At 37.1% G+C, this 21,306-nt stretch overlaps 1 protein-coding gene across 2 annotated transcripts in view; it reads right to left on the bottom strand.

Annotated features, from left to right (window-relative positions):
* Nucleotides 1-5,294: 5,294 nt before the first annotated feature.
* The window catches only part of rbm33a (RNA binding motif protein 33a), a 171,698-nt gene continuing 155,686 nt past the window's right edge, over nt 5,295-21,306 (bottom strand). For both annotated transcript variants that reach the window (XM_059971859.1, XM_059971860.1), the window contains 2 exons: nt 12,043-12,131; nt 5,295-11,142 (listed from right to left, as the gene is read on the bottom strand). In XM_059971859.1, the coding sequence (XP_059827842.1) occupies nt 11,094-11,142; nt 12,043-12,131 (138 nt within the window). In that variant the 3' untranslated portion in view covers nt 5,295-11,093. The remainder of the gene's footprint in view (nt 11,143-12,042; nt 12,132-21,306) is intronic.

The following is a 21,306-nucleotide window of genomic DNA, read 5'->3' as shown; positions in this document are numbered from 1 at the left end:
GTTCTAATTTCACCCAACCTCAGTACAAAAAGCCTGGTTGCATTTACCCCATCTATATCCCTCATAATTTTGTCCACCTCTATCAAATCCTCCCATCATTCTCCTATATTCTAGAGAATAGCATCCTAACTTGTTCAAGCTTTCTCAATAACTCAGATCCTCAAGTCCTGAAAATATTGTTGTATATTTTCCTCTGTGCTCTTTCAATTTTACTGATAATCTTTCCAGTAGGCAAGTGACCAAAAACTGCACAAATTACTCAAATTTAGGCCTCACCAATGTCTTACACAACTTAAACGTAACATCCCATCTCCTGTACTCAGTGCTTTGATTTATGAAGACCAATGTGCTAAAAGCTTTATTTACAACTCTATCTAGTGTGACACCACTTTCAATGAATTATGGAGCTGTATAACCAGATCCCTTTGTTCTACCACTCTTCAGTGTCCTACCACTCACTGCCCTGTTTTTTCCAACTGAAGTGCAACATCTTGTACTTGTCTGCAACAAATCCCACCTGCCATTTTTCAGCCCATTTTTCCACCTGGTCCAGATCCCGCTGCAAGCTCTTAAAGACTTCCTCACTGTCCACTACAACCCCAATCTTGGTGTTACCAAAATGTTGCTGATCCAGATAACCACAATATCATCCATATCACTGATATAGATAACAAACAACAATGGACCTAGCACTGCTCCTGGCAGCACTCCATTAATCAGGGTCCTCCAGTCAGAGAGGCAACCATCTTACCACACTCTAGCTTCTTCCACAAAACCAACATCTAATTCAACTTACTACCTCATCTTTAATGCTGAGCGACTGAACATTCTTTACCAACCTCCCCCATGGATCTCGTCAAAGGCTTAAGGAAACATCTTGTCAGCCCTGTGGATTTATCCACCCTAATTTGACTCAGGGTAGCAAACACATCTGTAATCTGTACAGGGTCCATGAAATTGATGCCATTTTAACCTTTCTTCTAAGGCCTTTGTGTGCATCTCCTGAGTAAAATAATTATTTAAGATTTCTCCCTGCTCTTTTGACTCCACAGAGATTACCAATCTGATATTCCAGAGGATGAATTTTGTCCCTTGCAATCCTTTTGCTCTTAACATATCTGCAGAATCCATTAGGATTCTCCTTCACCTTGGCTGCTAGGGCAACCTAATGCCTTCTTTCAGCCCTCCTGATTTCTTTCAAGTGTTCTCTTGCATTTCTTATGCTACATAAGCACATTTGTTCCTACCAACCTATACCTACTATGCACCTCATTTGTTTTCTAAACCAGTGCCTCAATATCTCTTGAAAACCAAGGTTCCCTAAATCTCATATCTTTGCTTTTTATTCTGACAGGCACATACAAGTTTTGTATTCTCAAAATTTCACTTTTAAAGTCCTCCCACGCACATTTGCTAGAAAACAGCCTGTCCCAATCCATGCTTGCCATATCCTCTCTGATACCATCAAAATTGGCCTTTTTCCAATTTAGAATTTCAGCACAACCAGATCCATCATTTTCTATAATTACCTTGAAACTAATGGCATTATGATCAAAATGTTCCTCGACATAAACTTGTCACCTATTGTGTCTCATTCCCTAATAGGAAATCTAGTATTACACTGTAATTTGGACTTCTTTTTATTGGTTAAGGAAACTTAACATTTGTGTCAATGGTAGGAAAATTATTGGAGAAAATTGTAAAGTATATTTGGAAAGGCAGAAACTAATCGGGGAGAGTCAGCTTGGCTTTGGGGAGAAGCCCTATCTCACCGATTTGAGTTTTTCTGGGGAACTTGCCACTAAGTTAGCAAGGCAGCAGATTCTATTAAGATTTTTGACGAAGTCCCGGTCTTGGGATTCATGTGAGCTGGCTAATAGGATCCTAATTTGGCTCGTGCATTGTGGTGGTGGATGGGTGCATTTCTGATCGGAAATCTGCAACCAGTGATTGGTGCTGGGACCATTGGGATATACATATGATGTAGATACAGGAGGCATGATTAGCAAGTTTGTAATGACATGGTAATTGGTGGTGATGCAGACAGAGAGGGAGATCATTTAAGACTAGGAGGATGTACTGCAGATCAGATGGGAAGTTGGGCATTGTCAGATAGAACTTAATTCTGACAACTGTGAGCTGATGCATTTTGGGATGTTACATGGGGGTAGGACATACACAATAAATGATAGAGCACCAGGCAAGGTTAATGAATAAATAAATCTTGGAGCAAGTCCAAAGTTCCCTGAAAGTAATACCACTTTTAAGTTGGTAAAGATGGCATGTGGCATGCTTGCCTTCATAGCTCAAGAGTGATTAGTATAAGAATTGGAAGGTTATTTTGAAATGTGCTGCTAAGTTGGTAAGACTACATTGAAAGAACTGTACCATGCTGGTCACCTCATCATAGGATGGATGTGGTTGCCCTGGAGAGTGCAGAGGTGATCCACCAGTATGTTGTCCGGATAGCAGTTATCACGAGAGATTGGATAGGATATACTTGGAGAAAATGAGGCTGAGTGGGGTGAAGTAGATAAATGGCATAGATGGAGTAGATAGTTAGCCATTTTCCATAGTTATGGTATCAGAGGTGGGCACAGGTTTGAGATGAGAGAAAGGAGTTTGAGGGGAATTTTTTTTGCTTTTACATGGTTGGAGATATCTGGAACTAGCAGTAATAGTGATGGCTTCAAAGACAGTCACTATATTTAAGAGACACTCAGGCACTTAAATAGGCACGGAATAGGATACAGTTCCAATGTGAGCAAACAGGATTACTGTAGATGGGGAGTCTATATCTGTGCTGTACAACTATATGATCTAACTTGTTACTTCAAAGAATTAGGCATATCTACTTACCAATTCCATACAGCTAACCATTGATTACACCATGTTATTCAAAATGAAAAGTAATGTTCTTCTGTAGTATTTATTCAGTAATAGTGATGGTGCATTGTTGAGACTGTTATACTTCAGCTTATATTCAGAGCACTGATGCAACTACAGGTGCAGGACAGTGTTGGACACTTTTGACTTATTTAAGGATGGAGTGGGTTGGTAGTGGTTCAAAGATTCACAAGGACCTGGACTGTACTGACAAGTGAAGGACCTGAAAGTACTGACAAGGGAAAGTCAGTACTTCGCACTAGTTCTGACTTGCACAGCATTGAAACATGTACTTCAAACCACCAAGACTGTGTCAGTCATCAACCATCCATTTAGATTTATCATACATTAATTCCACTTTTCATCTTCTTCACCTTCCTACTTACTGACCCCACATTCTTCCAAAAACTATACATTCAGAGTAATTTATAGTGACCTACCAACCCATCTCTTTGAGATGTGGAAGGAAACCAAAGTACTCAGGAAATCCACTTGACAATGACATTTAATTGAACAACCTTTTTTCACTTTTTAATATTTTGGTCAACTGGACCTACTATTTATCACTGGTGTTAATAACATGCAGTGTTAGGAAATAAACTGAGTCATTAAACATGCCAATTATGAATAATATAATGCCATGAAGTCAGCATATTACAAATGATAAATTGTTAATTATTTTTATGCAAGCCTGTGACTCATCTCGAAATAAGACAAAGTATGCCAAGTTCATTTTGGAACATTTTATTATCATTCATTTTCCTCACAGTTCAATACAAAGAATTTTTATATTAAGATTCTTTATTTTAAAACGGTCAATATTACAAATAAAAATCTTATGCACACCATAAATAAAAATAAAGATTCACACATAAGCTATTTGGACAGATTAATGCATTTAATAAACTGTTACAAAGTAATATTTGGAACATGAAGCAATTCCAAATCCTCCAACAGTATTTAGAAACCCTGAGAATGAGTACTCCATTGTAATGTTAAAGCTACTGTAACTCCCAAAGAGCATCTATTTAAACCTCAACTGTAAATTCAGGTTAGGAAGGATCAACTTCAGTGACAACTTTGAATACAACAACCCTTTTAAGTTAACCAAGTACAGTTTTCAGGTGCCGAACTGCTAACCATATAATCGTTTCTACCACAGAATAGTGGCCAATTCAAGTGAAAGGCAATCCCTCTACATTCCTCCTGTGGGCTTAAACTGTAAGAAAAACAGCATGTTAGTGTCATACATTAGGATAATTTCAACATACATTTAACAAGCTTGCAAAGTGCGAGGTTATCTCCTCCACACACCACCTGCAAGAAAAACTAATTAGCAAATAAGTATATCTGTCAAAAGTACAGGTATTGGCAAATCCTGAATCATAGAATGAACCTCCATCACCAACAGAAAACAAAAATCAAAGATATTTAAATGGTGCCCAAGCTCTTGAGCTATCATTTACTTTATGGCATTCATGCAAAACATTTCAAAATTTAATAAAAGATAAATTTCTATCAAACCCCTCAGACTAAAACTTTACACCATGAAAATAAGATTACCTATGCATGTCAATTTGCCATATGTTAAAAAAAATTACAATCTCCAAAAAGAAACATTGCTTAATGACATCATGCAATTGTGGCAATCACTTAACTTTAAAGTTTACAGTCATGTGAATATCTACACTGTAAACTAGAAAAGGCACATACCACAATATACAGTACTAACTAGGTATGGAAAATAACCATGACAGGATTTCCAGAAAATACTATTCTAAAATACAAGGTGCCATAGAGATAGCCGCATAAGTTTCTTTAAAAAAAGTTTTGAAATAAAGCATGGAATTCTCTGTGGATTAAACAGAAGTTATTTTAGGAGGAAAAAAGGGATCCAACCAAATATACTGGATCAGAACACTGCATCTGTAAGGACATAAATCTGTTAGAAGCTTCATCCCTGACACCAACTGCTACTTCTCAGTTCCCTACAAAAAAAACACATCTGTGAATAATATTTAATGTGTCAGTCATTGAAACACAGACCGGTGCAGGCAGAATCCGTTTCCCTGCCAACCCTCAGCCCAGGCTTGGAAAAAAAACACACTGGGGACACCTTATGGTTTAAGATAAAAGCTCTTAAGTATTATGCAAGACATTCAGCAGGGAAGAAAAACAAAGTGAATGAGGGGAAACTGCATAAATAATAGGTGGCTCTTAGCATTTCAAGGATGGTGAGAAGTCACTGTTACTTCAACACTGATGAGTTTTACTTTCTAATACAGCATGCTTGGTGAATAACAAATAAAACGATTACATAAATGTTAAGGTCAACTCTGTCTAGTTACTGACTTGTTCAAGACATCATTAAGGTGACCGACAGTTCATAATGGCTATAAGGTAATGTGTGGCCCTGTTCATCAAATTACTTTAACCAAAGACATCAAATAATGTATGGTTGGAAAGGAAAATAACATGGCTCTTACTAAGATGCAAGCGGAATGTGCAAAGCAGCAGATTAAAATATACTTTCTCAGGCTATGAATTTTTGAGTACTTTTTCATAAATTGGATATTAATAAAAATAGGATCTAAATGCTAGAATGCCAGAAAGGAAACACATTCAAAATACAATATTACAATCTTTTTTGCATCATTTTTGCACATTTGAAAAGAAACATGTACCCAATGCAACAAAATATTTCTTTGTAAATACAATTATCCTCAAGTATTAAGGAAATTTACTTTTCAGCATCTTACCATGCTGAATACTTTTATACTCAAAACTGCAGCATTAGTTACATTTATATATAGTCTAAAGCAGAAATGAACACAAACAGTCAATATACAGCTGTTTAGCAGGGGCAAATTGTAGTTTAAGTTTAAATACAGAGTGTTGTTCACAATTCATTCTTTTGTGGACAGCCTGGGCCAAGAGATGTAGGGATGAAACAGTGGAAAAGTTGATGTTACAACATTCAGATACTGATCCTTCCCAACTGTGTTCTATAAAGAGCTCTAATAAAAGCTACAACTTAGATTCAACGTGAATCAGCTTGTTCATTTAACATTTGCATGTAATGGTCTCAATTACCAATACCAACCTAGTCAGAAGTTACAAAACAAATCTTACATGAAATCCTTTGGATTCATAAGATTCTAACCACATAAAATTGTGGCAATGCTGAACAGCTGAATACCCATGGATATCCTATTATTCCAGTAACCAATTTAAAATAAAAAAAAGTAAAGTATTTTTATGCAAACCCATATTGTTCTGTTTCTTAAAAAACTTTCTTGAAATATTGGGAAAGAACATGTTTCAGCACTTAGTCCTTACAATTAATACTGCATAAATGCAGCTATTTTGAACTCTGACTTTATATAAAAAGAAAAAGTAAAAGAATAATAATATTCAACTGATTTAACGATGCCAGTTATAAATAATGGACAGAAAACAATGTCAATAAGCGATCACGAATGGTTGCAGGGAAAATGATGGTTATTTCTAATGCACTGAAGGTATAGGTGTAAAGTTGGGGAAAACCACAGTATCTAACTCGTTGAATAACGTTAAATACAGCTTGAACAACAAGGTAGTAAAACAGCTCAATAAACATTGAACTTTTGTGCCATGATTGATGAATTCTTGATTATTCTACCTTATATATAAATATAAATTAATTGAACTTCTCTACACGTGTAAGGAAAAGCACAACAAATATTCTTCAAAAATTCTTAGTAATCCACTGAGTGAGTAAGTGAAGCCAAATTCAAAGCAAACAAAGCAACACCACACAATAAGCAAAGCATGACAATAAACTTGAACAATGCTACACTAAAATGCAAAAGCTACAGCAGGTTAAATACTACAAAACTAGCAGAGAATAAGGCCTGGATTTGAAATATCCACACAGCTAAATATTAATTCTAACCTTGTGGCAAGATATTCAAATCTAAACGATCCAAACAGAAGGCTAATACATTTGTCACTGACAGACAAATACATTACAGGCTATCACACTAAATAATCACACAACTATATCTCTATCCTTATAATTCTACATTTAAGCTATTCAATATTAAAAATGAACAAATAAAGGGTATTGCACATTCTTTTAAGATATTTAAATATTAATATAATTGACAATTATTGTCAACAATAATCTTGAAATAAACTTGAAATAATGCTTTCAAGTTATTTGCATCTGAGTTTGGGATGGGGGTAGTGATTTATTAAAATATTTTGTCTAATTCAGATCAAAATATTACAAAATGTCAATAATGCATATCTAAATGCAAGTCAACAGAATGCACAGTTAAATGAATAAATGTATAAAATATTAAGAGAGAAAATGTACCTTTCACAACTGTTAATTGTAGCTATCTAATGTTGACCAGAACCAATACAACTAAAACACTATATTTGAGGGGAGTGGGGTAGAAAAATGCCTTTTTAAAAAGTGTTTAAACCACAACTTCTACATACAGTATTTCAAAACTTTTTCATGAACTCTCGTACAGATGTGTGCTCACATTTCCAGCAGTGAAAATATCAACTAGGATGCTTCAGGAATCATCATGTAATGAGTTATCCAAATCGAGCAGGGGCTGCAATCCACTTCTTAAAATTAGCAATGTGGTTTGCACCATCAAAGTATAGTCCCTGTCAGCAAACAGGCAACATGACTCAATGTTTCCTGAAACACACCAGAAAAATTACTGCTCTACCTTTGTAAAATGCAAGTTCTCCTTGCATGTAAAAGGTAGGTACTAATTTTAAGAATACTGCATGTAGGAGATTTAAAGGTGGGCAATTATATACTTTTCTTCTATAACTCTTTAAACCATGGCCCTGAATCAGTTGCACGAAGTACAACTTCATTTCTGTCAATGTATGGGGCATCTCATTTAGAAGCTACCTCCTGCTAACAAGATTCCCATTAACATCCAGCAAATAAGTTATTGAGTCAGATTCAAATTATACTATTTGAACTCAACCCCACAAACTCAAGAAACATTTTACTACATAAGAAACAATACAGCAACACCCCAAAAAAAAAATTTGGCTCCACATACACACCGAGGAGTTTATAAAATATCACCTCTGAGTGAAAAGAATCATGCAAATAAACAGGAGAAAGTACATATGGAAGAACTGTGATCTTTATAAAAATGTATTAATACACAGAATGTCTTGTTCAGTTCAATTATCATTGCATCCAATAAACTTCAGAATACATTGAAAAAAACAGGCAACTTCAGAAAGTATTAGCTAATGCAAAAGGTCTAAAAAGTAGATGGAACACCACGGACGATGACTTGAAAGCATTATGCTCTACTTACATGCTGCTATACAAATGCATCTTTACACTACAAGTGAAATCCACCAATGTGCAGTGAACAACTCTGATGATGGTTGCAGCAAATCTTCCTCTAAACACCTACATTTATACTGCACTTATGTCCTTGTGTCATGTGTCATGTCTTATCCCCCATTATTTCCCCTCTGACAACTATCCCGATTCTATTAACAAATGGCCATATACATTCCTTCCTCTAAAGCTATAGCACTGAAAGTAGTTGCTTCAATAACGAAAATTATACTTACTGGATGTGTATATATATTACACACACAATATATATTTTATACTTGTGGGTGAGTTGTAACCCATTTGGTTTTCCAAAGCTAAGATGTTATATGCAAGTGCAACATCTAAGAGAACCAAATGGCAACTCAATTTGTGGATGATGCAATACAAAAAAAAACTGCAAAATATAAAGACCAAAGACCCTTACCATCTGTAATATATTTCATTCCATTTATGTCTGATCACGATACAACAAATAGTTCCTCATATTGAAAGAACCAGCAGAGACAGATCCATTCTGTCCAGGCTTTGTTAAATGCATCCACCAAATTGCATGTAACAAGATTCTACTTCCTCAAACAGAAGCTTACGGTGGGTCTAAAAAACTAAGATGTAAACCCTCATGATACTTTCAATCTTTGCACTACATCAGGATTGACCATCCAATCCAAAAAAAAAGTCTTGCATAAGATCAGTATATTCCTGGGTTGACAACCTCACCTCCTTGCCCTTGCACTGTTTTTGTAGGTTTATGATATACATTCTGTGATAAATCTACAGAGTTTACAGTCGTATATCAGCATAAACAAAATATGCAACTGAAAGCCTATCTATTTCATGCTAATAATAAAACCTCAAAAAACAGCAAGATCTGACAAATCTGGATTCTTTGCATTTATTTCCCTTATAACTGTTAGATAACCTCATTAAATGGGACTTTACTGGGCAAGCTCTCTCAAATGTTATATTACTATCTTGGATCTACAAACACATATATACTTTGTCCTATCACAAAACAGGTTAAACATCCAAATTTCTCTGATCATCAAATCTGTAGAAACAATTCTCCAGCTGCACTTAAGTTAAATATGAAACTGAATGTCGACCATGCCAAACAAATGCTGTTTTGATTGCACAAAATTTACTTCTGCAAAGAATGACTGAGAATTTGATGTATCAAGTTAAACACCTAAACAACTCTCAATTGTCTGAATAAGATCAATTCTGTTTTCAAAGATATCCAATAAAAATGTTTTGCTGAAGACCTTGGAGCACATACTAAAATAATACCTAAAACAATTTTTATCTCCATCTCAAGATATCATGCAATAACAGTTTCTTTAAGTTCTTCAGTTTTCAATGTCACTGAAAAAAGTGACATTCCATCTGTTTTGGAAGGCTTGTGAATGACTAATTTCACCAGCAATCCAAAGCAAGAAAACTGAGCAAGCCAACTTCCACTGTCTGTGGCTGTGAAACCATCTTTCTACAGGTGATAAGAATTTAGCAGATACATCATGGTATGAATAAATGAATGGTGCAGTGGAATGAAAACCCGGTTCTCCAGTTCAACGTGCATCTACTTTAGTAAGCACTTGGTCTGTTTATAATCCCAAAACAAAAGCTTTACATCAGGTACGAGACACTTATGCTAAATGTACAACTGTGGATGAAAATATTTAAAATGCTTGAACAAAGCCTTGAAACTGTCCTAATTTCATGGTTGATAATATGGAGAAATACCAACTATAGATCAATCTATAGGAATGTATTAACATTCATTCTGTTATTACCCTAGCAGCCCTGATGAACTACCCAGAAGCATCCATCTTTGATCTGTATTTGTAATAGTAAACTACTCTGCAGTCTTCTACCACGAAAGAAAATGAACAACTATGTTTCAAAAGTTGAATATCAAGTATGTTGGATATTTTACAAAGGTTATACCCTTCAAAATTATTTTGCCCTAATGGGTTATAAATCTACACATCTGATCTTTCATTCACTTCTGAAAAGAAAGGATAGGTAAATATTTTAAGGCAGTCAGTTAAATATCTGACCAATTTTTCTTCAAATTATCTTTTCAAAACATTAACAATGTATGCCTCCTCTGATTCGTAATTATAAATTTTCCAATAAGCAGATTTACTATGAAACAAGATAAAACTCCAGTCAACAACTAACAGGCAAGCCTTCGTCAAATGTATTCCCTTGAACTTTCTATTTAGCATTATACGTCTAAACCCATATCAGGTGGTCTAAAAGAATGGATAATGTGAATTTACAACTCAAACTCAGCAGCATGCAGTTCAACTTAGCTTTCTTTCCAACTAATTCTTACTTAGATGGACATAATGATGCATTACAGGTGAGACATGACATTGGTACAATATAGTTTAAAAAGGGGTATGTATTTCACACAAATCTAACCCTGCAAGGAAAGAAGTCTGCAGCAACCATTATCTAGTGTTATTCACCATAAAAGTCTTCTGTTATATAAGCAGCCAAACTACTTCTACAGTGCCTACTTCAGTCACTGTTCACAGATAAGTCATTCTTTGTGGTATTTTCAATCCACATAGGTGGTTTTGCCAAGATTTTGTTCCATTTGTTGACAAGAAACAAATATGGAGAAACAAGAGTACAATCTTCTTCAGTGCCATTACATACTTCAACCCACAATGGATTTGGGTCAACTCCTTTGGTTTCACCAACTTGACAGCTTACACTGGCTAGAAATTGATTGCTGTATGGTAGCTCTGCCATATCACATCTTCACTGGACTTGATCTGACCTTCTGCATTCGTACGTAGCTATGCTTCCATTCAAAGAGTAATCATTCATCCATCAGTGCCACATTGATATGTGAGAGATCTATCATGTGCCTGCAGAAATATGCAAGGAAATGTAATGCAAAAACAATTCCAAGAGATCCAGGATTAGAAGACAATTGTACATAAAATTAATATAAAAAACACAAGTCTTCTAAATACTTTTCCAGTTCTTCTTGACCTACTTTACATACTATGAAATGAAAGCCAGACCACTTTCAAACTCTGATATTTAATACCATTATTAAGTATTACCAAAATGTCAGGTCAAACAAAATGTCAAGTTATACAGAACAAGTCTAAAGCAAAAACAAGGGAATGTGACATACAGATAACCACTAATGGTGAAATGGAGGCAGCAGTACTCTTTCAAGTATAAATTAGAACAAATTAAACATACATATACCAGCTCAGTCTCAGGATGTTTCAAAGGAGTACACAGACAGTGTAGTATGGAGATAGAATAAAACAGTAAAGGAAAAATTGTAATCAATATCAATCTCTTTTCTAAAACTGAGGGAATAAGTTACTGCAATAATAAATGGTGATGGCAGTAGAGATGCAGTTGTTACAGCAGCTCTGAGCACATTAGAAAAGTAGCATTTCATGTTAAAAAACTGCCAATCAACCAAGTATGAACTGTAATTCTCAGGTAAATATTATGAGGCAAAGAAAAGAAACTTCCCGCATGGTAGTTTCTTAGCAGCTGGTGGTTGGCAAGTTGTGCATGGAGATAATGATCCCACGTGTACTTTGATTCTGAACATTCTGAGAATAATACTTACCAAAGACTGAACTAAGAATTCAGGAATAAACAACAGAATTAAACCTAAACTTATATTTTCTGTTGAAAGAAAATGTGTTTTACTTGGATTACAGATGTTATTGTTAAAGCATAATTTATGGTGTTATTTTCCAATTTTCCACTTTCCAACAACAAAAATGAATAATGACCTGTGAAATTTCTGCTGAAACGCTGAAGCATGCGCTGGTTCCTTGAATTTTGCGATGGCTTTTCGTTGCTCTCGCATCATCTTGAAGTCCTGCAAAAATATTTTGGAAGTGTATTTTAAAATTTGATTTTTGACATAATCCAACTATCACATTCAAAGGAGAACTAGATAAATATTCAAAGAAATTCTATTTAATAGGAGAATATGATGCTGTGGAGTAAACTGAACAATTTAATGAAAAAACAGCCAACATGTAAATCACATTCTTCTGAATTTCTGTAATATTATGCAATATCACTTAACTTACACATTTCTCTCCTAAAGATCAAGTCCCACAAGTCACGTGGTACTTACAAATTGGTACAGCATCAGCTTCAAGTAAAACTGCAAGCACTCTGAACTTCAGTCAAATTTACTCCAAGCACAAGTGAAGTAAAATTTGAATTCAACATATTTTCTCTCCCTTCCAAGCCTCCTTGCTTTCATTTGCTTTGATTCATGTCAATGACAGTTTCCATTTTGCTGGTGATTCACAGAAGCCTGACTGGTTACTGGACTTTGTCCTGCTTTTTATAAACAGAATACATTTGCCTCTTAACTCCAGCAACTTCTTATGCTGTGTGTAATTTGTGCATTCTCCTTTTGACTACATGTTTTCCCTGGAACTCTAATTTTCTCCCATTCCCAAAGTTGGATAGGTTAATTGGCAACTGTAAATTGCCTAAGTGTGCAGATGAGTGGCAGAATCTAGATTTAGGGAGAGTAGGAAATAAGACTGCTCTTTTGAGTCAGCATAAGAACTACTTCTTCCCGTCATCAGATTTCTGAACAGTCCATGAACCCATGAATATAACCTCACTATGCCTCTGTCATGCACTCTCCCCTCTGTATATATTTATTTATTGCAATTTATAGCATTTCATAACGTCTTACACTGTGCTGCTGCCACAAAACAATAATTTTCATGACATTTCTGTGATAATAAAGTTGATTCTGGATTTTCAGTGAGTTGAAATGCCTTCAGCCTATATTGTAAGGAAATATTAATTAGACAAATATGATTTGACTTTCATAAAACTGGGTTGGATATGCCCGATCACCTTAATTTTACCCCAGAGCCCTGCACTAATGTTTTTCAGAACAGCTTCTAACACTTTCTCTCTTGGAGATTAGCTTATTGGTATGTAGTTTTTAGCTTCCTTGTCTCTAACCCTCCTTGAATAAAAAAAAATTTGACTTTTTCCAAACTATTGGAACCTCCTCCTAATCCAGACATTCTGGAGCATTAAATCCAATGTATTAACCACATCACCAGCCAATGCTTTAAGGATGTAGTCTTTCACAACCCAGAGACTTGTCAATGTTTATTTCCAACAATTTGCTGAGTTCCACATTCATTGTAATAATTTTTTCAGTTCCTCCTTTCCAATTTCAGAGAAACTATATCCATCTTCTGAAGAGAAGCTCAACACTAAATACCCATCAAATTCATTTATTCTCTTCTTATTTTCAAAGGTTCATTATCAAAGTATACTACTCTGAAACTCTTATTCTCCAGATAGCACGAAACCAGGAAAGAAAAGGCCATCAGCACAATCATCAATCCCCACATCCCCTCAAAAAAAAGGGGAAAAAGATCAGGCAAAAAACACAGAATACAACAAAAAAAACCTTAAGACTGGAACAAAAGTCCACAGTCCGAATCCACATCCAAAACACTGAAAACATTCTCCCTCTCTGTAGCAGAGCGATCTCATAGCGATACAAAGCAGACTCCCCTCTCCAGCAGCACAGTGATCTCACCGGCGATAAAAAAGGAAGTCTGCTCTCTCTCTAGTAGAGCAATCTCACCAGTGATTAAAAAGGCCGTCTCCCTTCTTTGGTAGCACAGTGATCCCCCAGCAATACAAAAGCAGACAGCCAGCATTTCAATCTCCCTCATCACTTTCATCGGCAAAATGGAGTCGAAAAACGGGTTGCAGCCTTCTCACCACAAAATTCCCGCACGCTGTCTCTGCCTCTTTGGAGATTATTTGGGTGTTTCAGTGCTCTGCAGTACTTGAGGGGATTCAAAATTGCAAATCAAAGACTCCAACAGTTCCAGAATCATATCCAAGATGAAAAACAAATGTAAAAGACATAAAAGAAGTGAAATATATGGTTTCATGATCTATCCAGAAGATGTCACCCAAAGGAGCATTGTATTCAGGTGCCATCTTGACTGGAAGTTCAAGTAGAATTATTTTTCCATTATTAATTCTCAGGACAAGTTCTCCATAGGACCAAATCTAAATTTATATTTCTGGCTAACTTTGTCTCATACAATCTTTTCCTTCCTCACCAATCCTTACTTTTCCTTGTTTTTGAAGTCTTCTGAACTGACCCATGTCTTTGTATAATCGTTTTCTTTTTCTTTAAATTTAAAACCATCTTTAACTTGTTTTTGCTAATCACGAACGGTGGGTCCTACCCCTGGAATTTTTCTGTCTTGTTGGAATACATCAACACTGAGATTTCTGAAAGGTACTGTTAAATGTCTCACTGCACTTTTGCCTAGTAATTTTGCATTTTTACCCATTTACTTCCACCTATTACCCACCTACTTCAGCCTTGAAATTCAGCACTGCCTCTCTCCACTCCAGCTGCCTATCATCCTCCATATCTCCTTATCACCTATCACCTACTGGTCTCTCTCTCTCACCACCCCTCCTTTCCTCTTTACACTGGTCACCTTCCCTCTCCACTCACTGTGCAAGCAAGTTATATGCCTTTTTGCCAAAATAAAATCTGCACTGCTCATTTAGTTTTCAACCTTCAATAGCATTTCTTGAACTGTTTTATTATGAATATTTGATTTTTAAAAAAATAAAGTTAGTTTCTTATGGCCCAACTACCAAGTCTTTCATTTAGTGCTATGTAATTAGCAGAGACATTCAGTCAGATGCCCAGTGCTCATTAAATTACCAGTCTGGGAACAAAATATCGACAGCTTTCTTCTCCTGCCATTAGCATTTTAGAATTTTTTTTTGCAGATGAATGCAACTACTTTTGAGTTAGTTAGCATGGTGATCTGGAGATCTTAATATGAAAGACATTTTGACAGCAAACCTGCAGGCATGTCAGGAATCACCTCCTTTTGGATTATTTCAAATGAGTACTGTACCATTTATGCGCCTAAAAGGCAATCTATGAGTTATGTATTGGCTGAAATTAAATGTAAAAACTGCATTAAACATATTTCACACACAACAGATGGAGTGAGTGATTCAGAGGAGCCAAGGCGGAAGAGTTTTGATGTCTCCACCCAAACAGGGTGCGAGGTTGGAATGCTCTAAGCGCTGAGCCAATTTGGAAAGGTCAAGAATGGCTTTGGGCTCAGTGGCGAGGTCTAAGTCCAGAGCATATTATTGCAGTGGGACCTGAGTCCAAGTGTGCAGCAGCATCCAGTGTTTGGATGATTTAAATGCTGGCCCAGGCAGAATGGAAAGGTGGGATGTCAGGCTGTTTCCATCTGCCCTCCCACTACTCACTCTGAGGTGCTGAGGCTGTGAGACTGCTCTGGCTTTTACGCATTTCATGCCCGTGAGTTTCACAGCTACCCCCACCCCCACGCCATATGATGAACTGAAATTGAGGCTTTTGGCCTACTCCGGCTGCACCGTGATTAGAGTTGATGGAATTAATTTGGTTCAGAATTCCGTTGCTTGCTTCTACTGTTTGTATGATTTGTGTTTTTCTCCCCATCTTCCTCTGTGCATTGGGTGCTGGTCTTTTTTTAAAATTGTGTTCTTTCAGGTTTCTTGCTCTGTGGCTGCCTGGAGGCAGACGAATCTCAAGGTTGTATATTTCCTATATACTTTGATAATAAATGTACTTTGAACTTTGAACATGTTCCTCCCACAAGCCTTGCCAGATCACAGTAGCACTTTTACTAAAGGAAACTCTTTTGTCTTAGAAATCAGATTTAAATTCCCTACACCGGAGAAAGGTATCTTCTTACAGGATGAAGAATAGCTACTTTAGTAGAAATTAATAATTCTGCTAGCATATTTTGCACCCTGCAGATGGCTTACAGCATTCTAGCACGAATAGGAACACAATATTAAGTTTGCTAGGAAAGGTCAAAACATAGAGATCTAAAATTTGCTCAATTGAGCTTAAAAGCTGTATATCAGTAAGAACTGACTGAACTGTGGGTGAATACGTACCATAAGACCAGAAAAAATAGGAGCAGAATTAGATCATTCAGCCCATCAAGTCTGCTCCACCATTCCATCATGGTTGATTCTGGATCCCACTGAACCCCATACACCTGCCTTCTCACCATATCCTTTGATGCCCTGAGTGATCAGGAAATGATCAACTACCGCCTTAACTACATCCAGAGACTTGGCCTCCACTGCAGTCTGCGGCAGAACATTCCACAGATCTACTACACTCTGGTTGAAAATATTCCTCCTTCCCTCTGTTCTAAAGGGTCAGCCCTCAATTTTGAGGTTGTGCCCTCTAGTTCTGGAAACATCCTCTCCACATCCACTGTATCTAGTCCATTCAACGTTCGGTAGGTTTCAATAAGATTCCTTCACATTCTTCTAAATTCCAGTGAGTACAGGCCAAAAGGTGCCAAACGCTCTTATGTTAACCCCTTCATTCTTGGAATCATCCTCATCAATCTCCTCTGGACTCTCTCCAATGACAGCATACCCATTCTGAGACATAAGGCCCAAAACTGTTGACAATACTCCAAATACAGCCTGATTAATATCATATAAAGGTTCAGCATTATCTCCTTGCTTTTATATTCTATTCCCCTTGAAATAAATGCCAACATTGCATTTGCCTTCTTTACCACAGACTCAACCTGTAATTAACTTTCTGGGAGTCTTGCACGAGGACTCCTAGGTCCCTCTGCTCTGCTGTCATCCCCGCCAATATCCTCCCCCAATCCACCAAGGCAAGCTCCTCTGTCATGCCTCTGTAATTCCCTTTATTCCACTGCAATACAGATACATGTGAATTATGCTTCTTCCTCTCAAATTTGCAATGTGAATTCAATCATATTATGATCACTGCCTCCAAAAGGAAATTTTACTTTAAACTCCCAAATAAGTTCTGGGTTATTACACAACACTCAATCTAAGATAATCTAAAACAAGCTGCTCAAAAAAAACCATCTCATAGGCATTCAACAAATTCCCTCTCTCGCAATCCAATACCAACCTGATTTTCCCAATCCCGTTGCGTATTGAAGTCCCCCATTACAATTGTGTCATTACCCTTAATTACATGCCCTACCCAGCTCCTTCTGCAATCTCAACCCCATATCTTGGCTGCTATTTGGAGGCCTATATGATTCCCATAATGGTTTTCTTCACCCTTGAAATTTCTTAACTCCACCCACAAAAATTCAACATTCTCTGACCCAATGTCACCTCTTTCTAAAGATGTAATTCCATCCCTTCTGACAGACTCACACCACTGTCTATGCTTTCTTGCCTGTCCTTTCAATGCTTAGTATATCCTTTGATGTTAAGCTCCCAATTATGGCCTTCTTTCAGCCACGACTCTGTGATGCCACATCATACTGACCAATCTCTAATTGTGCCATGAATTCGTCCCCCTTATTCCAAATGCCACACTCATTTAAATACAGAACCTTCAGTCCTGCATTCTTTGTCCTTTTGAACCTTGCCTCTGTGGTACAATTTAACACTCTGCCCTCTTTGCATCTGTACCCAGTCATTGGCTTGTTCTTCCTTCACATTCATGTTACACAGATCATCTACTTGTAAATCTGCTGGCTCATCCTCAGCTCTGTCATACTGATTCCCATCTCCCTGCCATATTACTTTAAAATGCTCCCAACAGCTCTATACGTTAGCAAAGCTGAAACAAAAAAGTAAATGAGTGAAAGACACTTGCCTGTTAGAATCCACCACAAAAGAGTCTTAAAGAGAGGAAAGCAATGACACAATATAGAGAAAATCATTAGGATAAGAGCTCAAATATCATGGTGAAACACTGGAAGCCACTGAAGGCTGAAATATCAACCAGAGGAGTTGCAAAAGTCTTGATTTTGCATATTTAGGCATTTGCCTAAAACCAGTCAATAGTAGAGTGGCTAATCTAATATTAGTTTTTAAAGTTTTTTTGTTACAGACAGGTTCAAATGGAAATCTGGTAGAAGCAGAGTTTTTACAGGTGTTCAACTGAAGGAAGTTTTCACTCTTTTGAATATAAAAACTGGAGAGATAACTGGACATGCCATTCAGACCTTCCCTTCCACTACCATCATCACTTCCTAAGGCCTTCAATAACCTACAATACACCAGCTATTTTGTCATTTACATGTTGCCTCTCAGTAAGAAGATATTTATCAGCCCACTGCCAGTTTCTGTATGTTGGCCAACATCCCCAACTACATCTCAAAAACATGCATGTATTCAAGCTTGTTGTCTGGCATAAAGCAAGATCATAGCTTTCAGACTTCATCATAATAGTGTTCCTTTGGAAGCTGCAGCTGTTTGAATCAGATGCAAAATATTTTCAGCACATTTCCAACTCATTTTTTGTTAACCTCCCAACCTCGACCCTTTATACATAGAATATTATAGCACAGTGCAGGCCCTTCAGCCCACAATATTGTGCTGACCTTTTAACCTACTCTGAGATCAATCCACCCCTTCTCTCTGACATAGTCCTCCAATTTCTATCACCCATGTGCTTATCTAAGAGATTTTTAAATGCCCCTTACATAACTGACTCCACCACCGCCCCTGGCTGTGCGCTCCACGAACCCACCACACTCGATGTAAAAAAAAAACGATCTCTGACATCCCTCCTATACCTTCCTCCAAGCACCTTAAAATTATGCCCCCTGATATTAGCCACTTCTGCCCTGGGGAGAAGTCGCTGGCTGTCCACTCGATCTGGGCCTCTTATCATCTTGTACACGTCTAACAAGTTTTCTCACATCCTCCTTTGCTTCAAATAGAAAAACCCTAGCTCACTTATCTTTATTGTCCCCAAATTGAACAATTCTCAACTGCAAAAATCCTGGACCAAGTCCCATGCCGACAAGTAGTTTCTCCATTGTTCCCCGTAATCCTAATTATTAAATCTCAAGTCATATTGATATACACCAGATTTAGGTAATCTGATCAAAACAGTCTTCTTCAGGATAAATCAACACACTTGCTCACTCTTGTTTATACATCTGCATCCTCAACTAACCCCCACCAACTCGCCTCCCCAAATATACAAGAAAATAATGGCCAAGCCACGTCACACTCAAGAACTGAAAATTAAACTTAACATCTCAAATCATTGAGAGAACCACCTTCTGGATCAGATTCCCTTCTAAATCCTCTAGTATTCTAAATTCAGTTTCTGGTTCTCTTAATCCAGCGTTTCCATCCTTGTGCATCTCTAATTATAACCTTCCAGCCTCCATCTCCAACTCCACCCTCCCCTTCCTGCAACCTGGCTCCACCTACCCACTTATTTTCTCTCCTTATCTTTCACCCACTAGCCACTGTTGCCTGGCTCCACCTCTTCCCCCCTTCCCCACCTACCTGTATCTGGCAGCCCCTGCCTCAATCTTTCCTCTCACCTCTTTTTGGCTATCTCCCATCTATACAGTCCTAATGCAGCATCTTGACATAAAATATCAACTATCCCTTTGCCTCCACAGATGTTGCTTGCCTCAATAAGTTCCTCCAGTAGTTAGCTTTCTGCCCTAGAGCTGAAGCTCACATTGTTCAACTGCAATGCAATGAGCAGAGTCATGAATATATTAATCAATAAAGAGCACAAAAAGGCACATCAATTTTTGTATGACATTTGGTTTAAAATGTGACGAATCTGAAGTTGTACAATGATAAGCAAGCCTCACACAAAAATGAACTAATTAAAACAAATCTTTCACCAAGCAGGATAATTATGAATGAGCAAGACCCCTTAAGAAAGCTGAAGCTAAAGGCCAAACATAATGTATATTATATAAAAGGCAGTGTGTTAATGAGAGGCACAGCTGCAGATTTGAAAACCTGCAGGTTTTGTAGACTTATAGTAATACAATACTACTTGACACTTATTAAATTTTGGCTTTATGACAAAAGCATTCACTTCAAGTATCTGCAATTAAAAAACATAATTGACTATGAGTGATCATTCTGTACAAATGCAGCATGGGAATTTTCTTTGAGAAATAACTGGAGACATAAACCTAGAAGCATTCTTAGTTCCAAACAAATTTAAAAGGTAAATTATTCTCTAAAAGATTCAACAATCTGCTATCTGCGATGAAGTTATGCACCACATCTCCTGGTTAACTAGAAACATTAGTGCTATCTGTCCCATGAATAAGTCCTGGCAGAAACCCAAGTAACACTGTCCCTGCACATTTTAATACCTAATTAGTATCACACTTAAGATAGGAGGGACAAAGGAGGAGCAAGAACATGAATTGAAAGACACAAAACGGAGAGATGCAAGAAAAAAACTACTTATTATATAAACCATCCAATAGCTCCTAAGTGAACCATTTCCAACCCCTTCTTTTCAACATTTACCCTGCCCAATAAATTTTATCCATTGCCTTTATCAGTTCCTCATATTTTCCATTTGAACATAAATATAACCTGAATATTTTACAGAATGTTTTGAAATAGATTTCATTTCCTTTATCTATCTAATGTTAAGAATATGTTTTATTGTATTTCTACTGCATTGCTATGAAATATTTTTAGTTTAGCAGTTTTCTGCAAATGCAGTGTGTTCTGTTAGTTATGCTTCACAGATTAGTACTTTTGCTTAGGCTGAGATAAGGAGAGTTTGCTCAGCCTAGAAATATTGCGCCAGCTAATTCTGTTTATTTGGAATTGTGCAGTGACATTCTGTCCAGTAGGATGTCATGGAATATTTGAGAGAGCTATGTGGGATCAGATTTCTGAAGGCTTTGGCTCTTTTGTTGAGAGGTATGGAGAAGTTCATAAGATGCTCAGAGGATCCCACCTGAAGGGGCCACCCTATTGTAAGAAGGGCTCCGTGCAGGCAAATGGTTCAAAGGAGGAAGTGCCAATACCCCTGAGTTAGGCAGTTTGTTCAAAATGGTCTTCGAAGCAAGTCTGAACTGTGGCTATTATCTTTCATGCAGATAATGTGGGTTCAGCACACAAGTAATCAAAGTGAAGGATCCTGACTATTCAAGAAATGAGCTCCAACATTCATGTACACATTCAGACTGGTTTAACTGTAATGGCCT

Source organism: Hypanus sabinus, chromosome 6 (genome assembly GCF_030144855.1).
Source record: "Hypanus sabinus isolate sHypSab1 chromosome 6, sHypSab1.hap1, whole genome shotgun sequence".
NCBI classification, from domain to species: Eukaryota; Metazoa; Chordata; class Chondrichthyes; order Myliobatiformes; family Dasyatidae; genus Hypanus; species Hypanus sabinus.
The sequence above is the reverse complement of the archived record's forward strand: the minus strand, read 5'-3'. Positions and strand labels throughout refer to the sequence as shown.